Source organism: Heterodontus francisci, chromosome 14 (assembly GCF_036365525.1).
Source record: "Heterodontus francisci isolate sHetFra1 chromosome 14, sHetFra1.hap1, whole genome shotgun sequence".
NCBI classification, from domain to species: Eukaryota; Metazoa; Chordata; class Chondrichthyes; order Heterodontiformes; family Heterodontidae; genus Heterodontus; species Heterodontus francisci.
In genome coordinates, this window is record NC_090384.1 from 110,333,602 (window position 1) to 110,356,198 (window position 22,597).

General features: G+C 47.9%; 1 protein-coding gene across 1 annotated transcript in view; it reads right to left on the reverse strand.

Moving 5' to 3' along the window:
- LOC137377363 (uncharacterized oxidoreductase YjmC-like) overlaps nt 1-22,597 on the reverse strand; it is an 89,213-nt gene that overhangs the window by 1,064 nt on the left and 65,552 nt on the right. Inside the window, 4 exon segments of the mRNA XM_068046963.1 lie at nt 3,568-3,620; nt 3,623-3,661; nt 16,017; nt 16,712-16,830. Coding sequence (XP_067903064.1) covers nt 3,568-3,620; nt 3,623-3,661; nt 16,017; nt 16,712-16,830 — 212 coding nt within the window.

A 22,597-nucleotide genomic window follows, 5' to 3' on the forward strand; every position in this document is an offset into this window, starting at 1 on the left:
AATAGCACAGAAAGAGGCCATTTGTCCCATTGAGTCCATGCCAGCTCACTGCAGAGCAATCCAGTCAGTCCCATTCTCCTGGTCTGTCCCTGTAACCCTGTAAGTTTATTTCCTCAAGTGCCCATCCAATTTCCTTTTGAAATCATTGATTGTTTCTGCTTCCACCTCGTGGACAGAGAGTTCCAGGTCATTACCACTGTGTAAAAAAAGTTCTTCTTCACATCCCCTGCATCCCTTGCCCAAAACCTTCCATCTGTGTCTCCTAGTCCTTGTCTCATCAGCTAATCGGAACAGTTGAACCTGCCTACCTTATCTAAGCCAGTCATAATCTTGTACATTTCTATCAAATCTCCCCTCAATCTCCTTGTTTTAAGGAGAACAAACCCAGCTTCTCCAAACAAACACTTGTAACTAAAATCCCCCATCCCTGGAATCATTCACCATACTATCAAGGAACCACGAGCTTAAACAGTTAATCTAATTGAGTTTAAAATGAAGAAGGGATTTGGTAGGGTAGATAGTGAGAAACTATTTCTTCTGATGCGAGAATCAAAAAGAACATGTTATTTGACAACACAAGCACTAGATGCCACTTTCACAAATGCAACTTCATTGATTTCAGCGACGTCTCAGGCAGCTGCCAATATCAAAGATGGCGCTGCTCAATCTTACACACAGAAGCACATAAACTGTGCACTGGCTTCTCCCTCACAACTGCTCCCTCTGCCCGACTGTTCCCCCCTCCCTCCGCCCGAGTGCTTCCCCCTCCCTCCGCCGACCGCTCCCCCCTCCCCGACCGCTCCCCCTCCCCCTCCCTGCCCGACCGCTCCCCCTCCCCCCGCCCGACCGCTCCCCCTCCCCTCCCCCACCCGACCGCTCCCCCTCCATCCGCCCATCCGCTCCCCCTCCATCCGCCCAACCGCTCCCCCTCCCCCTCCGTCCGCCCATCCGCCCAACCGCTCCCTCTCCCCCTCCGTCCGCCCATCGCCCAACCGCTCCCCCTCCCCCTGCCCAACCGCTCCCCCTCCCCCTCCCCCCACCCGACCGCTCCCCCTCCATCCGCCCATCCGCTCCCCCTCCATCCGCCCAACCGCTCCCCCTCCCCCTCCGTCCGCACATCCGCACAACCGCTCCCTCTCCCCTCCGTCCGCCCATCGCCCAACCGCTCCCCCTCCCCCTGCCCAACCGCTCCCCCTCCCCCTCCCTCCGCCCAACCGCTCCCCCTCCATCCGCCCATCCGCCCAACCGCTCCCTCTCCCCCTCCATCCGCCCATTCCGCCCAACCGCTCCCTCTCCCCCTCCATCCGCCCATCCGCTCCCTCTCCCCCTCCATCCGCCCAACCGCTCCCTCTCCCCCTCCATCAGCTCATCCGCCCAACCGCTCCCTCTCCCCCTCCATCCGCCCATCCGCTCCCCCTCCCCCTCCGTCCGCCCATCCGCCCAACCGCTCCCTCCCCCCCTCCGTCCGCCCATCCGCCCAACCGCTCCCCCTCCCCCTCCCCCTCCCTCCGCCCAACCGCTCCCCCTCCTCCGCCCAACCGCCCAACCGCTCCTCTCCCCCTCCATCCGCCCATCCGCCAACCGCTCCCTCTCCCCCTCCATCCGCCCCCTCCTCCCCTCCATCCGCCCAACCGCTCCCTCTCCCCCTCCATCAGCCCATCCGCCCAACCGCTCCCTCTCCCCCTCCATCCACCCAACTGCTCCCTCTCCATCTGCCCAACTGCTCCCTCTCCTTCCGCCCAACTGCTCCCTCTCCCCCTCCCCGCACCTGATCGCTCCCCCTGCTTCCACTTGACTGCTCCATCTCCCTCCCCCCGATCGCTCCCACTCGCTCCCTTCCCCTTCCTCCGCCCGATCGCTCCCCCTCCTCCCTTCCCTCCGCCCAATCGCTCCCCTTTCTCCCCATCCCTCCTCCCTCCATTCCCTCCCCCTCTCTATGTCCGACTGCTCCCCCTCCCTCTATCCGACCGTTCCCTCTCCCTCCGCCCGATTGCTCCCCTTTCCTTCCCTTCCCTCCGCTCAACTGCTCACCCTCCCTCCACCCGACCACACCCTCTCCATCTCCATCCCCCTCCCTCCACCCGACTGTTCCCTCTCCCCTCCCCCTCCCCCCCCCCGCCCGCATCCTCCTTCCTCCCCTCCCTCCACCTGATTGCTCCCCTTCCCTCCGCCCGATAGTGACAAACTTCAAGAGGACTTAGACAGGCTGATGGAATGGGCAGACATGTGGCAGATGAAATTTAATGCAGAGATGTCTGAAGTGATATATTTTGGAACTCTAAATGGGTGCAGGAGCCGAAACACCTGGGGGTATATGTGCACAAATCATTGAAGGTCGCAGGTCAGGTTGAGAAAGTGATTAATAAAGCAGATGGGACTCTGGGCTTCATAAACAGAGGCGCAGAGTACAAAAAAAAAGGACGTTACGGTGAACTTTTATAAAACACTGGTTCAGCCTCAACTGGAGTATGGTGTCCAATTCTAGGCACCACATTTTAGGAAGGATGTGAAGGCATTGGAGAGAGTACAGAAAAGATTGACAAGAATGGTTCTGGGACGAGGGATTTCTGTTACGTGGACAGATTGGAGAAAACTGGAGCTGTTTTTCTTGGAGAGAAGGTTCAGAGGTGATTTGATCGAGGTGTTCAAAATCATGAGGGTCTGGACAGAGTAGATAGAGAGAAACTGTTCCCACTGGTAGAAGGATCCAGAACCAGAGGACACTGATTTAAGGTGGTTGACAAAGGAACCAGAGGCGACATGAGGAAAAACTTCTTTATGTAGCAAGTGGTTTGGATCTGGAATGCACTGTCTGAGAGTGTGGTGGAGGCAGTTCAGTGAGTGTTTAGGATCTGGAATGCACTGTCTGAGAGTGTGGTGGAGGCAGGTTCAGTGAGTGTTTAGGATCTGGAATGCACTGTCTGAGAGTGTGGTGGAGGCAGGTTCAGTGAGTGTTTAGGATCTGGAATGCACTGTCTGAGAGTGTGGTGGAGGCAGGTTCAGTGAGTGTTTAGGATCTGGAATGCACTGTCTGAGAGTGTGGTGGAGGCAGGTTCAGTGAGTGTTAGGATCTGGAATGCACTGTCTGAGAATGTGGTGGAGGCAGGTTCAGTGAGTGTTTAGGATCTGGAATGCACTGTCTGAGAGTGTGGTGGAGGCAGGTTAAGTGACTGTTTAGGACAGGAATGCAATGTCTGAGAGTGTGGTGGAGGCAGGTTCAGTGAGTGTTTAGGATCTGGAATGCACTGCCTGAGAGTGTGGTGGAGGCAGGTTCAGTGAGTGTTTAGGATCTGGAATGCACTGTCTGAGAGTGTGGTGGAGGCAGTTCAATCGAGGCCTTCAAAATGGAGTTGGATAGTCACCTGAGGAGAAAAAAACTTGCTGGGCTACGGGAAAAGGGAGGGGGAGTGAGAATTGCTTTTGCAAAGAGCTGCTGAATGGCCTCCTGTGTTGTAACCATTCTGTGATTCTATAACAAGGGCGCATAACCTTAAATCAGAGCCAGACCATTCAGGGGCAATGTCAGAAAGCACAGATACCCACCAATAGCGAATCAGTTGTACTCACCTGTTCCAGTGTTCTGTGTATGTTAAGCAAGTCCGACATCCTTTCCTCAAACCTGCAGCAAAGCACTCTGGATTTAAGGCAAGAAAACACTGTCCTGGAGGATAAGGAGAGTACAAGGGTTCGAGAGTTAGTGACTGCAATGCAGGCCAGCCGTGACTGAACTCTGCAATATTCATTCTTACTTAACTGCAAATGTATATTAATAGGGAATTGCATAAATATTTGAAAAGGGGCAGTGTACAAGGGCACGTCCTGGGATTAAAGCAGAGAGCTCCAGAAACACCTCTCTCACACACACACACAGAAACACACACACTCACAGAAACACACACACTCACAGAAACACACAACTCAAAGGCAGACAAAAGAACAAAGATAATTACAGCACAGGAACAGGCCCTTCGGCCCTCCAAGCCTGCGCCGATCCAGATCCTCTATCCAAACATGTCGCCTTTTTTCTAAGGGTCTGTATCTCTTTGCTTCCTGCCCATTCATGTATCTGTCTAGATACATCTTAAAAGACGCTATCGTGCCCGCGTCTACCACCTCCGCTGGCAACGCGTTCCAGGCACCCACCACCCTCTGCGTAAAGAACTTTCCACGCATATCCCCCCTAAACTTTTCCCCTCTCACTTTGAACGCATGACCCCTCGTAATTGAATCCCCCACTCTGGGAAAAAGCTTCTTGCTATCCACCCTGTCTATATCTCTCATGATTTTGTACACCTCAATCATGTCCCCCCTCAACCTCCGTCTTTCTAATGAAAATAATCCTAATCTACTCAACCTCTCTTCATAGCTAGCGCCCTCCATACTAGGCAACATCCTGGTGAACCTCCTCTGCACCCTCTCCAAAGCATCCACATCCTTTTGGTAATGTGGCGACCAGAACTGCACGCAGTATTCCAAATGTGGCCGAACCAAAGTCCTATACAACTGTAACATGACCTGCCAACTCTTGTACTCAATACCCCGTCCGATGAAGGAAAGCATGCCGTATGCCTTCTTGACCACTCTATTGACCTGCGTTGCCACCTTCAGGGAACAATGGACCTGAACACCCAAATCTCTCTGTACATCAATTTTCCCCAGGACTTTTCCATTTACTGTATAGTTCACTCTTGAATTGGATCTTCCAAAATGCATCACCTCGCATTTGCCCTGATTGAACTCCATCTGCCATTTCTCTGCCCAACTCTCCAATCTATCTATATTCTGCTGTATTCTCTGACAGTCCCCTTCACTATCTGCTACTCCACCAATCTTAGTGTCGTCTGCAAACTTGCTAATCAGACCACCTATACTTTCCTCCAAATCATTTATGTATATCACAAACAACAGTGGTCCCAGCACGGATCCCTGTGGAACACCACTGGTCACACGTCTCCATTTTGAGAAACTCCCTTCCACTGCTACCCTCTGTCTCCTGTTGCCCAGCCAGTTCTTTATCCATCTAGCTAGTACACCCTGGACCCCATGCGACTTCACTTTCTCCATCAGCCTACCATGGGGAACCTTATCAAATGCCTTACTGAAGTCCATGTATATGACATCGACAGCCCTTCCCTCATCAATCAACTTTGTCACTTCCTCAAAGAATTCTATTAAGTTGGTAAGACATGACCTTCCCTGCACAAAAACATGTTGCCTCTCACTGATAAGCCCATTTTCTTCCAAATGGGAATAGATCCTATCCCTCAGTATCTTCTCCAGCTGATTCCCTACCACTGACGTCAGGCTCACTGGTCTATAATTACCTGGATTATCCCTGCTACCCTTCTTAAACAAGGGGACAACATTAGCCAGTTGAGCCAATTCTCCAGTCCTCCGGGACCTCACCCGTGTTTAAGGATGCTGCAAAGATATCTGTTAAGGCCCCAGCTATTTCCTCTCTCGCTTCCCTCAGTAACCTGGGATAGATAGGGCGGCACAGTGGCGCAGTGGTTAGCACCGCAGCCTCACAGCTCCAGGGACCTGGGTTCGATTCCGGGTACTGTCTGTGTGGAGTTTGCAAGTTCTCCCTGTGTCTGCGTGGGTTTTCTCCGGGTGCTCCGGTTTCCTCCCACAAGCCAAAAGACTTGCAGGTTGATAGGTAAATTGGCCATTATAAATTGTCACTAGTATAGGTAGGTGGTAGGGAAATATAGGGACAGGTGGGGATGATTGGTAGGAATATGGGATTAGTGTAGGATTAGTATAAATGGGTGGTTGATGTTCGGCACAGACTCGGTGGGCTGAAGGGCCTGTTTCAGTGCTGTATCTCTAATCTAATCTAAGATCCCATCCGGACCTGGGGACTTGTCCACCTTAATGCCTTTTAGAATACCCAACACTTCCTCCCTCCTTATGCCGACTTGACCTAGAGTAATCAAACATCTGTCCCTAACCTCAACATCCGTCATGTCCCTCTCCTCGGTGAATACCGTTGCAAAGTACTCGTTTAGAATCTCACCCATTTTCTCTGACTCCACGCATAACTTTCCTCCTTTGTCCTTGAGTGGGCCAATCCTTTCTCGAGTTACCCTCTTGCTCCTTATATATGAATAAAAGGCTTTGGGATTTTCCTTAACCCTGTTTGCTAAAGATATTTCATGACCCCTTTTAGCCCTCTTAATTCCTCGTTTCAGATTGGTCCTACATTCCCGATATTCTTTCAAAGCTTTGTCTTTCTTCAGCCTCCTAGACCTTATGTATGCTTCCTTTTTCCTCTTAGCTAGTCTCACAATTTCACCTGTCATCCATGGTTCCCTAATCTTGCCATTTCTATCCCTCATTTTCACAGGAACATGTCTCTCCTGCACGCTTTAAAACCTCTCTTTAAAAGCCTCCCACATATCAAATGTGGATTTACCTTCAAACAGCTGCTCCCAATCTACATTCCCCAGCTCCTGCCGAACTTTGGTATAGTTGGCCTTCCCCCAATTTAGCACTCTTCCTTTAGGACCACTCTCGTCTTTGCCCATGAGTATTCTAAAACTTACGGAATTGTGATCACTATTCCCAAAGTAGTCCCCTACTGAAACTTCAACCACCTGGCCGGGCTCATTCCCCAACACCAGGTCCAGTATGGCCCCTTCCCGAGTTGGACTATTTACATACTGCTCTAGAAAACTCTCCTGGATGCTCCTTACAAATTCTGCTCCATCTAGACCTCTAACACTAAGTGAATCCCAGTCAATGTTGGGAAAATTAAAATCTCCTATCACCACCCCCACATCCCCACCTGTCTCTATATTTCCCTACCACCTACCTACACTAGGGGCAATTTATAATTGGATGGCTCACCAGGGGAAGGCAGCAGTAGCCAGGTCCATGGCACCGTGGCTGGCTCTGCTGTTCCGAAGGGCGGGAAAAAGAGTGGAAGGGCTATAGTCATCGGGGATTCGATTGTAAGGGGAGTAGATAGGTGGTTCTGTGGTCGAAAACGAGACTCCCGAATGGTACGTTGCCTCCCAGGTGCACGGGTCAGGGATGTCTCAGATCGGCTGAGAACATTCTGAAAGGGGAGGGTGAACAGCCAGTTGTCATTGTGCACATAGGCACCAATGATATAGGTAAAAAACGGGATGAGGTCCTACATGCAGAATTTAGGGAGTTAGGAGCCAAGTTAAAAAGTAGGACCTCAGAGGTAGTAATCTCAGGATTGCTACCAGTGCCACGTGATAGTCAGAGTAAAAATGAAAGAATAGTCAGGATGAATGCGTGGCTTGAGAGATGGTGCAGGAAGGAGGGGTTCAGATTTTTGGGACATTGGGACCGGTTCTGGGGGAGGTGGGACTATTACAAATTGGACGGTCTACACCTGGGCCGGACTGGAACCAATGTCCTTGGGGGTGCTTTTGCTAACGCTGTTGGGGAGGGTTTAAACTAATGCGGCAGGGGGATGGGAACCAAATGAGGTCAGTGGATAGTAAGGATGTAGTAACTAAAGCCTGTAAGGAACTAGATAATGAAGTCAGCGTGACTAAGGGAAAGAGTAGACAGGGAGCAGATGATGAACGCAAAGGGATGGTGGTCTGGGGTGCATTTGTTTTAATGCAAGAAGTGTAGTAGGTAAGGCAGATGAACTTAGGGCTTGGATTAGTACCTGGGAGTATGATGTTATTGCTATTACTGAGACTTGGTTGAGGGAAGGGCATGATTGGCAACTAAATATCCCAGGATATCGATGCTTCAGGTGGGATAGAGAGGGAGGTAAAAGGGGTGGAGGAGTTGCACTACTGGTCAAAGAGGATATCACAGCTGTGCTGAAGGAGGGCACTATGGAGGACTCGAGCAGTGAGGCAATATGGACAGAACTCAAATAGGAAGGGTGCGGTAACAATGTTGGGGCTGTACTACAGGCCTCCCAACAGCGAGCGTGAGATAGAGGTACAAATATGTAAACAGATTATGGAAAGATGTAGGAGCAACAGGGTGGTGGTGATAGGAGATTTTAATTTTCCCAACATTGACTGGGATTCACTTAGTGTTAGAGGTCTAGATGGAGCAGAATTTGTAAGGAGCATCCAGGAGGGTTTTCTAGAGCAGTATGTAAATAGTCCAACTCGGGAAGGGGCCATACTGGACCTGGTGTTGGGGAATGAGCCCGGCCAGGTGTTTGAAGTTTCAGTAGGGGACTACTTTGGGAATAGTGATCACAATTCCGTAAGCTTTAAAATACTCATGGACAAAGACGAGAGTGGTCCTAAAGGAAGAGTGCTAAATTGGGGGAAGGCCAACTATACCAAAATTCGGCAGGAGCTGGGGAATGTAGATTGGGACCAGCTGTTTGAAGGTAAATCCACACGTGACATGTGGGAGGCTTTTAAAGAGAGGTTGATTAGCGTGCAGGAGAGACATGTTCCTGTGAAAATGAGGGATAGAAATGGCAAGATTAGGGAACCATGGATGACAGGTGAAATTGTGAGACTAGCTAAGAGGAAAAAGGAAGCATACATAAGGTCTAGGCGGCTGAAGAAAGACAAAGCTTTGAAAGAATATCGGGAATGTAGGACCAATCTGAAACAAGGAATTGAGGGCTAAAAGGGGTCATGAAATATCTTTAGCAAACAGGGTTAAAGAAAATCCCAAAGCCTTTTATTCATATTTAAGGAGAAACAGGGTAACTAGAGAAAGGATTGGCCCACTAAAGGACAAAGGAGGAATGTTATGCTTGGAGTCAGAGAAAATGGGTGAGATTTTAAACGACTACTTTGCATCGGTATTCACCGAGGAGAGGGAAATGACGGATGTTGAGGTTAGGAACAGATGTTTGATTACTCTAGGTCAAGTTCGCATAAGGAGGGAGGAAGTGTTGGGTATTCTAAAGGGCATTAAGGTGGACAAGTCCCCAGGTCCGGATGGGATCTATCCCAGGTTACTGTGGGAAGCGAGAGAGGAAATAGCTGGGGCCTTAACAGATATCTTTGCAGCATCCTTAAACACGGGTGAGGTCCCGGAGGACTGGAGAATTGCTAATGTTGTCCCCTTGTTTAAGAAGGGTAGCAGGGATAATCCAGGTAATTATAGACCGGTGAGCCTGACGTCAGTGGTAGGGAAGCTGCTGGAGAAGATACTGAGGGATAGGATCTATTCCCATTTGGAAGAAAATGGGCTTATAAGTGAGAGGCAACATGGTTTTGTGCAGGGAAGGTCATGTCTTACCAACTTAATAGAATTCTTTGAGGAAGTGACAAAGTTGATTGATGAGGGAAGGGCTGTCGATGTCATATACATGGACTTCAGTAAGGCGTTTGATAAGGTTCCCCATGGCAGGCTGATGGAGAAAGTGAAGGCGCATGGGGTCCAAGGTGTACTAGCTAGATGGATAAAGAACTGTCTGGGCAACAGGAGACAGACAGTAGCAGTAGAAGGGAGTTTCTCAAAATGGAGACATGTGACCAGTGGTGTTCCACAGGGATCCGTGCTGGGACCACTGTTGTTTGTGATATACATTAATGATTTGGAGGAAAGTATAGGTGGACTGATTAGCAAGTTTGCAGACGACACTAAGATTGGTGGAGTAGCAGGTAGTGAAGGGGACGGTCAGAGAATACAGCAGAATATAGATAGATTGAAGAGTTGGGCAGAGAAATGGCAGATGGAGTTCAATCAGGGCAAATGCGAGGTGATGCATTTTGGAAGATCCAATTCAAGAGTGAACTATACAGTAAATGGAAAAGTCCTGGGGAAAATTGATGTACAGAGAGATTTGGGTGTTCAGGTCCACTGTTCCCTGAAGGTGGCAACGCAGGTAAATAGAGTGGTCAAGAAGGCATACGGCATGCTTTCCTTCATCGGACGGGGTATTGAGTACAAGAGTTGGCAGGTCATGTTACAGTTGTATAGGACTTTGGTTCGGCCACATTTGGAATACTGCGTGCAGTTCTGGTCGCCACATTACCAAAAGGATGTGGATGCTTTGGAGAGGGTGCAGAGGAGGTTCACCAGGATGTTGCCTGGTATGGAAGGCGCTAGCTATGAAGACAGGTTGAGTAGATTAGGATTATTTTCATTAGAAAGACGGAGGTTGAGGGGGGACCTGATTGAGGTGTACAAAATCATGAGAGGTATAGACAGGGTGGATAGCAAGAGGCTTTTTCCCCAGAGTGGGGGATTCAGTTACTAGAGGACACGAGTTCAAAGTGAGAGGGGAAAAGTTTAGGGGGGATATGCGTGGAAAGTTCTTTACGCAGAGGGTGGTGGGTGCCTGGAACGCGTTGCCAGCGGAGATGGTAGATGCGGGCACGATGGCGTCTTTTAAGATGTATCTAGACAGATACATGAATGGGCAGGAAGAAAAGAGATACAGACCCTTAGAAAAAAGGCGACATGTTTAGATAGAGGATCTGGATCGGCGCAGGCTTGGAGGGCCGAAGGGCCTGTTCCTGTGCTGTAACTTTCTTTGTTCTTTGTTCTTTGAGATTGGTTATAACAGGCAGAATGAGCTCGGGCTATTCCACTGTGTCGGGGTCAGCTTATTATGAAGGATTCCCCAGCACTTCAGCACCGGGATCCCCGACAGCTAACACTATCATTGTTCAAAAAGGTATAAAGGGATAGACTGAGCAATTACAGGCCACCGAGCCTAACCTCAATGGTGGGCAAATTATTGGAAAAAAGTCTGACAGCGTAAATCATCGTTTAGAGGGGCATGGATTAATCAAGGATCGTCAGCATGGATTTGTTAAGGGAGGGTTGTGCCTAACTTGATTGAATTTTTTTGAGGAGGTAACAAGGAGGGTCGATAAGGCTAGTGTGTTTGATGTAATCTACATGGATTTTAGCAAGACGTTTGTCAAGGTTCCACATGGCAGACTGGTCAGTAAATTAAAAGCCTATGGGATCCTAGACAAAGTGGCAAGTTGAATCCAAAGTTGGCTCAGAGGCAGGAAGCTGTGGGTCAGTGGTGTTTTTTTGACTGGAAGGCTGTTTCCAAGGGGGGTTCAGCAAGGCTCAATTTTTAAAAATTTGTTCATGGGATGTGGGTGTCACTGGCCAGGCCAGCATTTATCACCGATCCTTAATTGTCCTTGAACTGAGTGTCTTGCTCGACCATATCAGAGGGCATGTAAGAGTTAACCACATTGCTGTGGGTCTGGAGTCACATGTAGGCCAGACCAGGTAAGGACAGCAGATTTCCTTCCTTAAAAAGACATTAGTGAACCAGATGGGTTTTTACAACAATCGACAATGGTTTCATGGTCACCATTAGACTAGCTTTTAATTTCAGATTTTTAATTAATTGAATTCAAGTTTTACCATCTGCCATGGGTGGGATTTGAATGCATGTTGCTGGCATTAGCCAGGGCCTCTGGATTACTAGTCCAGTGACATTACCACGACGCCACTGCCTCCCCACTATATATACTGATCCTTGCAGTTCGTGGTATAGACCAATGATTTAGGCATAAATGTAGGAGGCATGATTAAGAAGTTTGCAGACAACACAAAGTTTGGCCGTGTGGTAGATAGCGAGGAGGATAGCTGTAGGCTGCAGGAAGATATTGACAGTCTGGTCAGAAGGGCAGAAAAGTGGCAAATGGAATTCAACTTAGAGAAATGTGAGGTGATGCATTTGGGGAGGTCAAACAAGGCAAAGGAATACACGATTAATGGGAAAATACTGAGAAGTGTAGAGGAAGTGAGGGACCTTGGAGTGAATGTCCACAGATCCCTGAAGGTAGGACAGGTCGATAAGGTGGTTAAGGCGGCAATACAGGGCACCCTCCTTAATGAGCTGAGGCCTAGAGTATAAGAGCAGAGAAGTCATAAAAACACTAGCTAGACCGCAGCTCCAGTACTGCATTCTGTTCTGGTCACCACATTATAGGAAGGATGTGGAAAGCATAAACGGGATTGGACAAAGTCAGAAATAAAAACAAGAAATGCTGGAATCACTCAGCAGGTCTGGCAGCATCTGTGGAAAGAGAAGCAGAGTTAACGTTTCGGATCAGTGACCCTTCATCGGAACTGACAAATATTAGAAAAGTCACAGATTATAAGCAAGTGAGGTGGGGGTGGGGCAAGAGATAACAAAGGAGGACAAAGTCAGCATGGGTTTACAAAAGGGAAATCATGCCTAACAAAGTTACTGGAGATTTTTGAGGATGTAACTAGTAGAACCAGTGGATGTGGTGTATTTGGATGTTCAGAAGGCTTTTGATAAGGTCCCACATAAGAGCTTAGTGTGCAAAATTAAAGCACATGGGATTGGGGGTAATATACTGGCACGGATTGAGAATTGGTTGACAGACAGGAAACAGAGAGTAGGAATAAATGGGTCTTTTTCCGGGTGGCAGGCAGTGACTAGTGGGGTACAGCAGGGATCAGTGCTTGGGCCCCAGCTATTCACAATATATATTAATGACTTGGGTGAGGGAACTAAATGTAACAGTTCCAAGTTTGCAGACAACACAAAGCTGGGGGGGGGGGGGGGTGGGGGGTGGGCTATGTGAGGTGTGAGGAGGATGCAAAGAGGCTCCAATGTGATTTGGAGTGAGTGGGCAAATGCATGGCAGATGCAGTTTAACGTGGATAAATGTGAGGTTATCCACTTTGGTTGTAAAAACAGAAAGGCAGATTATTATTTGAATAGTGATAGATTGGGAAAGGTGGAGGTGTAACGAGACTTGGGTGTCCTTGTACACCAGTCGCTGAAAGCAAGCATTCAGGTGCAGCAAGCAGTTAGGAAGGTGAATGGTATGTTGGCCTTCATTGCAAGAGGATTTGAGTACAGGAGCAAGGATGTCTTACTGCAGTTATACAGGGCCTTGGTGAGACCACATCTGGAGTATTGTGTGCAGTTTTGGTCTGAGGAAGGATGTTCTTGCCATGGAGGAAGTGCAAAGAAGATTTACCAGGCTGATTCCTGGGATGGCAGGATTGACGTATGAGGAGAGATTGGGTCGACTAGGCCTATATTCACTAGAGTTTAGAAGAATGAGAGGGGATCTCATAGAAACCTATAAAATTCTAACAGGACTAGACAGGCTAGATGCAGGGAGGATGTTCTCGATGGCGGGGAGTCCAGAACCAGGGGTCACAGTCTCAGGATATGGGGTATGCCAATTAGAACCGAGATGAGGAGAAATTTCTTCACTCAGAGGGTGGTGAACCTGTAGAATTCTCTACCGCAGAAGACAGTGGAGGCCAAGTCATTAAATATATTCAAGAAGGAGATAGATATATTTCTTAATGCCAAAGGGATCAAGGGATATGGAGAGAAAGCAGGAACAGGGTACTGAATTAGACCATCAGCCATGATCTATTTTGAATGGTGGAGCAGGCCCGAAGGGCCGAATGACCTACTCCTGCTCCTAATTTCTATGTTTCTATCACACAAGAGAGGGTACAGAGGAGATTTGCGAGGATGGTATCTGGTGTTGTAAACGCCGGACTGTGTAGTATGATTTTTTTTTCAAAACTGATTTTTAATGTAGTTTAAGGAGGATTTGGAGGAGACATGTGACCTCACACCAACTTTACCTAGAGACAAGACAGGGATCCTGGTTACCATGTGAACAAGCAACACAGATCAAAGATCCTTTTGAAAGCAGAGTGCAAGGTTGTAACACCTGAAGGACAATGGGTTTCCCTCTCCTAGACTCTCAGATTATAAACAAGGAGCCAGGGGCTCTGAAGGTGCAAACTCGAGTTGAAATTTTTAACACCCGGAAACAAAGGGAGGCCTGGGCGGATCTGCTGTGGCCAGACTTGTGGGCTCTTCATATTGGAAAAGACAAGGGCAATTAAGGATGGGCAATACATGCTGGCCTAGCCAGTGACACCAACATCCCACAAACAAATAAAAAAAAAATGACGACTGACTTGATTTTGGACTTTTTTTTTTATTCGTTCATGGGATGTGGGCGCCGCTGGCGAGGCCAGCATTTATTGCCCTTGAGAAGGTGGTGGTGAGCTGCCTTCCTGAACCCTGACAGTCGTTAGGATATAGGTACACCAACAGTGCTGTTAGGAAGGGAGTTCCAGGATTTTGACCCAGTGACAGTGAAGGAACGGCGATATAGTTCCAAGTCAGGATGGTGTGTGACTTGGAGGGGAACTTGCAGGTGGTGGTGTTTCCATATATTTGCTGCCCTTGTCCTTCTAGTTGGTAGAGGTCATGGGTTTGGAAGGTGCTGTCTAAGGAGCCTTGGTGCATTGCTGCAGTGCATCTTGTAGATGGTACACACTGCTGTCACTGTGCGTGGATGGTGTGCCGATCAAGTGGGCTGCTTTGTCCTGGATGGTGTTGAGCTTCTTGAGTGTTGTTGGAGCTGCACCCATCTAGGCAAGTGGAGAGTATTCCATCAGACTCCTGACTTGTGCCTTGTAGATGGTGGACAGGCTTTGGGGAGTCAGAAGGTGAGTTACTCGCTACAGGATTCCTAGCCTCTGACCGGCTCGTGTAGACACAGTATTTATATGGCTACTCCAGTTCAGTTTCTGGTCAATGGTAACCTCCAGGATGTTGATTGTGGATAAATTCAAAAGGCTTTCAGAAGTCTGGAGGCTGTAAAGACGACCAAAAGATAAAGACTCGGAAGAGAGAGAGAGAGAGAAAACATCTGCTCTCAGAATACTGATAACAGTGAAAGGCGCGGAGACTTGAACCTCCTTCAAAAGCTGAGGTTTACAGCAGGAAAACAGCAACAGGCTCACCACAGAGCGCCTTAGTCACAGAATTCCATGTTGAAAGTGCTCGGAAGAAAAGAGCAAAGAGAGGACAGTGACTTTGAGAAAGACTGGGAGATCCAACCCATTGCAACTGGGAGATGTTTGGGACTTTTAAGTGCAAAGATATCATTTCAATGAGGACACTGTATGATATAAATGTGGTGTGGGCTTATCAAATGTTTTAATAAGTTAAAGGGAAATACCTTCCTCTGTAATTTAGCATTTGAACTACTTACAAAGTATTGTTTAGTTTATGTTGATTTTTATTTTAGTTGCTATAGTAAAAGTCTTAAAATGTGAAATCTTGCCGTGTAATTGTTTACATTGGTCTGGGGAGTTCATACTTCTTGAGCTGGAGAATTTTAGTTATGAGGAACGATTGGGTCGGCTGGTATTTGCTTTCTTTGGAACAGAGGAGGCTGAGGGGAGGTTTAATTGAGGTGTATAAGATTATGAGGAGCCTAGATAGAGTCGATAGGAAGGACCTCCCACATAACCTCCTACCCCGATTCAAGGAGGGAGACAGAAAGCAGGAAACTATGGGCTGAAATTTATACCCCCACTGCCAAAATCAGCAACAGGTGAAAACAATGGCGGTCCACCCATGCGGGCCGCACCTCACAGAGCCTCCACAATCATCCCTGCGGTGGCTCATTTAAATAGTAGGGGCAGACACCCCCTCCCGATGATGTGGAGGGTGCGGCTGTTCGTCCCCGGCAATGGCGTCAGCTGCCTGTGTGCAGACGCTGACACCATTTTGAAAGGGCTTTGAGCTCTGCCGTTCCATTTAGATATTTAAAGAGAAATTTAATTTAAAAAATTTAACACATTTATTCTGCTCCTCTCCCGACCTCCCAATAACAATTAAATTAATTACTTGCCCTCTCCCCCACAAAACACTAACCTTGTCCACCTGACCTCTCCTCCCCCAAAGTACATAAACTTTAAACTATAACCCTTCCCAACATCCCCTACACCAATGATACAACTTTGACCTCACTCCCCCCACTCCCACACTGAGAAACTAACCCCTCCCCCACAACACCACTGTTCCGCCTCGGTTTCCTGGAAGGGGATCCGAAGGCGCAGGGGTACCGGCCACCGGCATGAAGATTGCACCAGGACAGACAGGAACGTAGGTCTCATTAATTCATTGATTTAATGGTAGTTCCGTCAATGGCTGCCACAAGGCCTGGCCACCACTGACAATATCAGGCCGGGCCTTCCTAGCGTTGCGGTGCGTGCTGGCCCTCTCCCGGAGGCATTTCCCACCCCCCCCCCGCCACGACCCTCAACATCGGGGGGGTTCTGTAAAATTCAGCCCTGTTGGTCACTTAGCCTAACATCTGTCATTGAGAAAACGCTGGAATCCATCATTGAAGAAGTTCTAGCAGGACATTTAGAAAATTACAATATAATCAGGCAGAGTCAGCATGGTTTTATGAAAGGGAAATCATGTTTGAGAAATTTATTAGAGTTCTTTTGGGATGTAACAAGCAGCGATAAAGGGGAACCATTAGATGTAGTGTATTTAGATATTCAAAAGGCATTTAAAAAGGTGCTCATGAGATAAGAGCTCATGTATAATATAAATAAAAGCAAAATACTGCAGATGCTGGAAATCTGAAATAGAAACAAGAAATGCTGGAGGAGGGAGGGGGGGTGGGGGAGAGAGCGGGGGGGGGAGGATGGAGGGGGAGAGCGGGGGGGGGGGAAGGGGAGAGTGGGGGGTGGTGGGGAGGGGGAGAGATGGAAGGAAGGGGAGGGAGAGAGAGAGAGAGGGAGACTGAGGGAGAGGGAGAGAGAGAGAGAGAGAGGGAGAGAGAGAGAGAGAGAGGGAGACTGAGGGAGAGAGGGGGTATTTTAACAGTGCTGATGACCTGGGAATGAGCGATGCAGCCTGGTGAGTCTGATTGGAGCAGGGTGTGGGTATATTTGATGTGTTGTTGTCCAATTATTAAATGCAGCAACAGTGAGTCCTCACCAGATTGGCCACTTTGTTTGTCTCTTTCCAGCGACGGATGTTTTTACTGTAATGAGATCCAGCGAGAATGCCGCAAAAAACCTCCACCATCATACTCAGTCCATATCCTTTATAACCACCTGAAAATACAACACAAAGCTCAGCTTCCACAGACTCAGCCAATCACATTAATTAACTCAGATATCACTTGGCCAATCACAGCACTCAGCTCATACATCACTTGTACAAATCTCTTCTGCTCCTTCTCTTCTCTTCCCATTGCCTTTCTATCTTTACCTCTCTTTTCTCCTCCCTCCTCCTTTTCACTCATTGTCTCCTCTCCCATGGATTCTCTTCCTTTCTTGTCTTCTGTCCTTTTTTGTTCATCTCCTACCGTCCCATTCCTTCCATCTCCTCCTTCATAAAGTTGGACACACCCTCACTGGGGTATAGGTGGGTGGCTGTTACCCCCAGTATCTCACCCTGACACAGTTCACACCCAAACCTGACAGTGAGTGTGGGTGGGCTAATTGGACATAGCAGTACTCGTGTCCAGGCTCAATCTGCTATAGGACCACCGCAATTAGAAACATAGAAAGAAACATAGAATGTTTAAGGCACAGAAAGAGGCCACTTGGCCCATCGTGTCTGTGCCGGCTGAGAAACAATCCACCCATTCTAATCCCACCTTTCAGCATTTAGTCCGTAGCCCTGCAGATTACAGCACTTGAGGTGTATATCCAGACTCCTCCCTCAACTACCCTTTCAGGCAGTGAGTTCCAGACCATCACCATCCTCTGGGTAAGAATGTTTCTCCTCATCTCTCCTCTAATTTTTCCACCAATCACTTGAAATCTATGCCCCCTCGTCACTGGTCTCTCTGCTTCACCTCCACTCTATCCAGGCCCCTCACAATTTTGTACATTTCAATCAGATCTCCCCTCAGCCTTCTCTGTTCCAAGGAGAACAACCCTAGCCTATCCAATCTTTCCTCATTTTTCCAGTACTGGCAACATCCTAGTAAATCTCCTCTGTACCCTCTCTAGTACAATTACATCCTTTCTGTAATGAGGTGACCAGAACTGCACACAATACTCAAATTGTGGTCTAACCAATGATTTATACAGTTCCAGCATAACCTCCCTGCTTTTATATTCTATACCTCGGCTAATAAAGGAAAGGATTCAATATGCCTTCTTAACCACCTTATCGACCTGTCCTGCTACCTTCAGGGATCTGTGGACATTCACTCCAAGGTCCCTCACTTTTTCTACACTTCTCAGTTTTTTCCCATTAATCGTGTATTCCTTTGCCTTGTTTGACCTCCCCAAATGCATCACCTCACACTTCTCCAAGTTAAATTCCATTTGATACTTTTCTGCCCTTCTGACCAGACCATCAATATCTTCCTGCAGCCTACAGCTATCCTCCTCGCTGTCTACCACACGGCCAAACTTTGTCGTCCGCAAACTTCTTGATCATGTCCCTACATTTACGTCCAAATCATTAACATACACCAGAAAAAGCAGGGGACCCAGTACTGAGCCCTGCGGAACTCCACTGGAAACAGACCTCCAGTAGCTAAAACAGCCGTCAACAATTACCCTTTGTTTCCTGCCACTCTGAGCCAATTTTGTATCCACCTTGCTGCATTTCCCTGGAACCCATGGGATTTTATTTATTTAACCAGTCTGCCATGTGGGACCTTGTCAAAAGCTTTGCTAAAATCCATGTAGACCACATCAACTGCAGTACCCTCATCTATCTTCCTTGTTACTTCCTTGCGCCTTTCTAAGTGACAGCTTATCCTCCCTCTCAGACTAGATTCCAATAGTTTGCCCACTACTGAGGTTAGACTGACTGGTCTGTAATTATTCGGTCTATCCTTCACTCCCTTTTTAAACAGAGGTACAATGTTAGCAATTCTCCAATCCTCCGGCACCACACCTGTATCCAGTAAGGACTGAAAATGATGGTCAGACCCTCTGCTATTTCCTCTCTTGCTTCTTTTAACAGCCTAGGATACATTTCATCCGGCCCTGGTGATTTATTAACTTTCAAGATGCTAATCCCATTAATACTTCCTCTCTCCCTATGTTTATCACATCCAATACTTCACACTCTTCTTCCTGAACTACAATATCTGCATCATCCTCCTCTTTTGTGAAGACATATGCAAAGTATTCATTAAGAACCATACCAACATCTTCCACCCCTACACATAGGTTACCTTTTTGGTCTTTTATGGGCCCTACTCACTCCTTAGTTATCCTCTTACTCTTAATGTATTGATAAAACATCTTTGGGTTCACCTTGATTTTGCTTGCAAATATTCTTTCATGCCCCCTCTTTACTTTCCTAATTTCCTTTTTGATTTCACCCCTCCACTTTCGATACTCCTCTCGGCTTTCTGTAGTATTGAGTTCTCGGTATCGGACATAAGCTTTCCTTTTCGGCCATATCTTACTCTGTCGGCTCCTTGACATCCATGGGGCTCTAGATTTAGCCGCCTCACCCTTTTTCTTTGTGGGAGCATGTTTACCCTGAACCCTTTGAATCTCCCCTTTGCCTCCCACTGCTCTGACACTTCAAGTAGCTGTTTCCAGTCCACTTTCGCTAAATCACTCCTCAGTTTAGTAAAATTGGCTTTGCCCCAATTGAGAACACTAACTCCTGTTCTATCTCTGCCCTTTTTCATAATTTGTTAAAACTGACTGAATTATGATCACTCCCACCAAAATGCTCTCCCACTGCCACTCCTTCCACCTGCCCATCTTCATTTCCTAAAACTAAGTCTAAAACTGCACCCTCTCTTGTTGGACTTGCTACATGCTGGGCAAAAATGTTCTCCTGAATGCACCTCAAGAATTCTGCTCCCTCAATTCCTTTCACACTAAAACAATCCCAGTTAATATTGGGGTAATTAAAATCCCCTACTGTTACTGCCCTATTGTTCTTGAACTTCTCAGAGATTTGCTTACATATCTGCTCTTCTATCTCCCTCTGACTGTTTGGGCGTCTATAGTACACTCCCAGCAGTGTGATTGCTCCTTTTTTGTTCCTTAGCTCAATCCATATGGCCTCATTTGATGAACCTTCCAACATATCATCCCTCCTCACAGCTGTAATAGTTTCCTTGACCAAAATTGCCACTCCCCCTCCTTTCTTATCCCCCTCCCTATCGCGTCTGAAAACCCTGTAACCAGGAATGTTGAGCTGCCATTCCTGTCCCTCCTTAAGCCATATTTCTGTAATAGTTATGATATCGTACTGCCACGTGTCTATCTGTGCCCTCAGCTCATCTACTTTATTTGCTATCTTCCTTGAAATAGATACCCTTGGGTCATAGCATCATAGAGAGATACAGCACTGAAACAGGCCCTTCGGCCCACCACACTACCAAACTCTTTCTTTTATTTTCTAACCCTCATTTCCTCTGTCTTCCAGACTCATCCATTAATTTTCCACCTTCCATTTTAATTTCTGATTTTGTCCCAGCTGAGTCTACCCTCAGGTCCCCATCCCCCTGCCAAACTAGTTTAAACCCTCCCCAACAGCAGTAGCAAAACGTCCCGTAAGGAACTCAGTCCTGGCTCTGTTCAGGTGTAACCCATCCGGCCCGAACAGGTCTCATCTCCCCCAGAGCCGGTCCCAATGTCTCAGGAATCTAAATCCCTCCCTCCTGCACCATTTTTCCAGTCACGCATTCATCTGTCTTATCCTTCCATTTCTCTACTCACTTGCACGTGGCACTGGTAGTGATCTGGAGATTACTACTTTTGAGGTCCTGCTTGCTAATTTCTTACCTAGCTCCCTAAATTTTGACTGCAGGACCACATCCCTCTTTCTCCCTGTGTCGTTGGTTCCGATGTGGACCACGATTTCTGGCTGTTCACACTCCCCCTTCATGATGCTCTGCAGCCGCTCAGTGACATCATTGACCCTGCACCAGGGAGGCAACACACCATCCTGGATTCACGTCTGCGGCCACAGAAACACCTGTCTGTTCCTCTGACTATTGAATCACCTATCACTATGGTTCTTCCAGTCTTCCCTGTACCCCCCACGCCATCTCCCCCCACCCCCCGCCGTGCAGCTCAGCCACCCGTGGTGCCATGGACTTGGCTTTGGCTGCACTCCCTACGTGAAGCATCACTTTCCTCAGTATTCAGAACTGAATACCTGTTGGAAAGTGAGATACACTCAGGAGTCTCCTGCACTACCTGCCTGATTCTTTTTGACTGTTTGGTGGTCATCCATTCCCTCTTTCCATGTATACTCTTAAGCTGTGGGGTGACCACATCTAAAAACATGCTATCCACGTAGCTGTCATCTTCACAAATGCACCGCAGTATCGCCAGCTGCCGCTCAAGTTCCAAAACCTGGAGCTCAAGCTGCCTCAATTGACGACATTTCCTGCACAAATGGTTCTCCAGGATACGGGAAACATCCTGGAGCTCCCACATAGCACAGGAGGTACACTCTCAAGGTTGAAGCAACCCTGCCATTCCTTTATTTATTAGTTGACCCTTTGCTACTGCTAAAAAAAAAATTACCAATACTACAACAGCTTAGAATTATGAATAAAATCTTACTAGTACTGATAAATCCTACTAAAAATCAATATAGTTCACTAGTTAAAATAAACCTTACTCAAAAAAACCCAGCTACTCACTTGTTCCTTATTATTAAGCTATTTACACACGCAACCTAACAGTAGTGTACTAACCCAGCTATTTCGAGTTATTCCCCAATAGCAGTTACTCACCAAACAATCACCTTGCAGCTTTCCTGTGACGTCACTGTTCACTTTGTTATCAAACTCTGCCGCGTCTGGAATCTTCTCCGCTGCCCTCCTGGTAGGTAAGTACTCTAGGCCGCGATCCTCGGGCTGTATTTATCAGCTCCCCACTCCGTGTTCTTCCCGCAGGTCCGCTCCTCTACGCTGCTCTCCCAGAAGGTAAGTGCTCTAGGCCGCGATCCTCGGGCTGTATTTATCAGCTCCCCACTCCGTGTTCTTCCCGCAGGTCCGCTCCTCTACGCTGCTCTCCCAGAAGGTAAGTGCTCTAGGCCGCGATCCTCGGGCTGTATTTATCAGCTCCCCACTCCGTGTTCTTCCCGCAGGTCCGCTCCTCTACGCTGCTCTCCCAGAAGGTAAGTGCTCTAGGCCGCGATCCTCGGGCTGTATTTATCAGCTCCCCACTCCGTGTTCTTCCCGCAGGTCCGCTCCTCTACGCTGCTCTCCCAGAAGGTAATTGACCTCAGTACCATGGGTTAAGGAAGGGTAAATCAGCAAGGGATCCTGTGTTACCCTGCTGTAAAGTGCTTGCTTTTCAATGAGTGCTATATTTCAGTTTCACTGTGCTGAATGTCCTCCCAAACGTACTACCATGGGTAAAATCATGGTCCCAGAATCCTGCCATCAGTCATCACCTCCGCAGGCAGGTTAGACCCATTAAACTAAAACTGGTCCTGCTCCATGATGAACAGCACTTGGAGGAAGCAGTGAAGGCACAGAATCCACCCTGGCTGGGACCTCAATGTTCATCATCAAGAGTAGTTCAGTAATAACACAAAGTCCTTCATGAAGAGTGTCGGTTCCAGACGCAATTTGTAGCAGGTGATGAGAGAATTAACACAAGGAAGTAACAACCTTGTCACAAACGCATCCAACCACAATGGCTACAACAGAAGTGACCATTGCACAGTGCCCATGTAGCAGCTCAAAACTGGGCATCCACGAGGCACTGTGGGTCATCAGCAGCAGTAGCAGAATTGCATTCCATCACAATCTGTAACCTCGTGTCCCAGAATCTCCCACACTCCCTCATCACACCAAGCCAGGAGACCAACCCTGGTTCAATGGGGAGTGTAGAAGAGCAAGCCAGAAGCTGCACCTTGGCATAT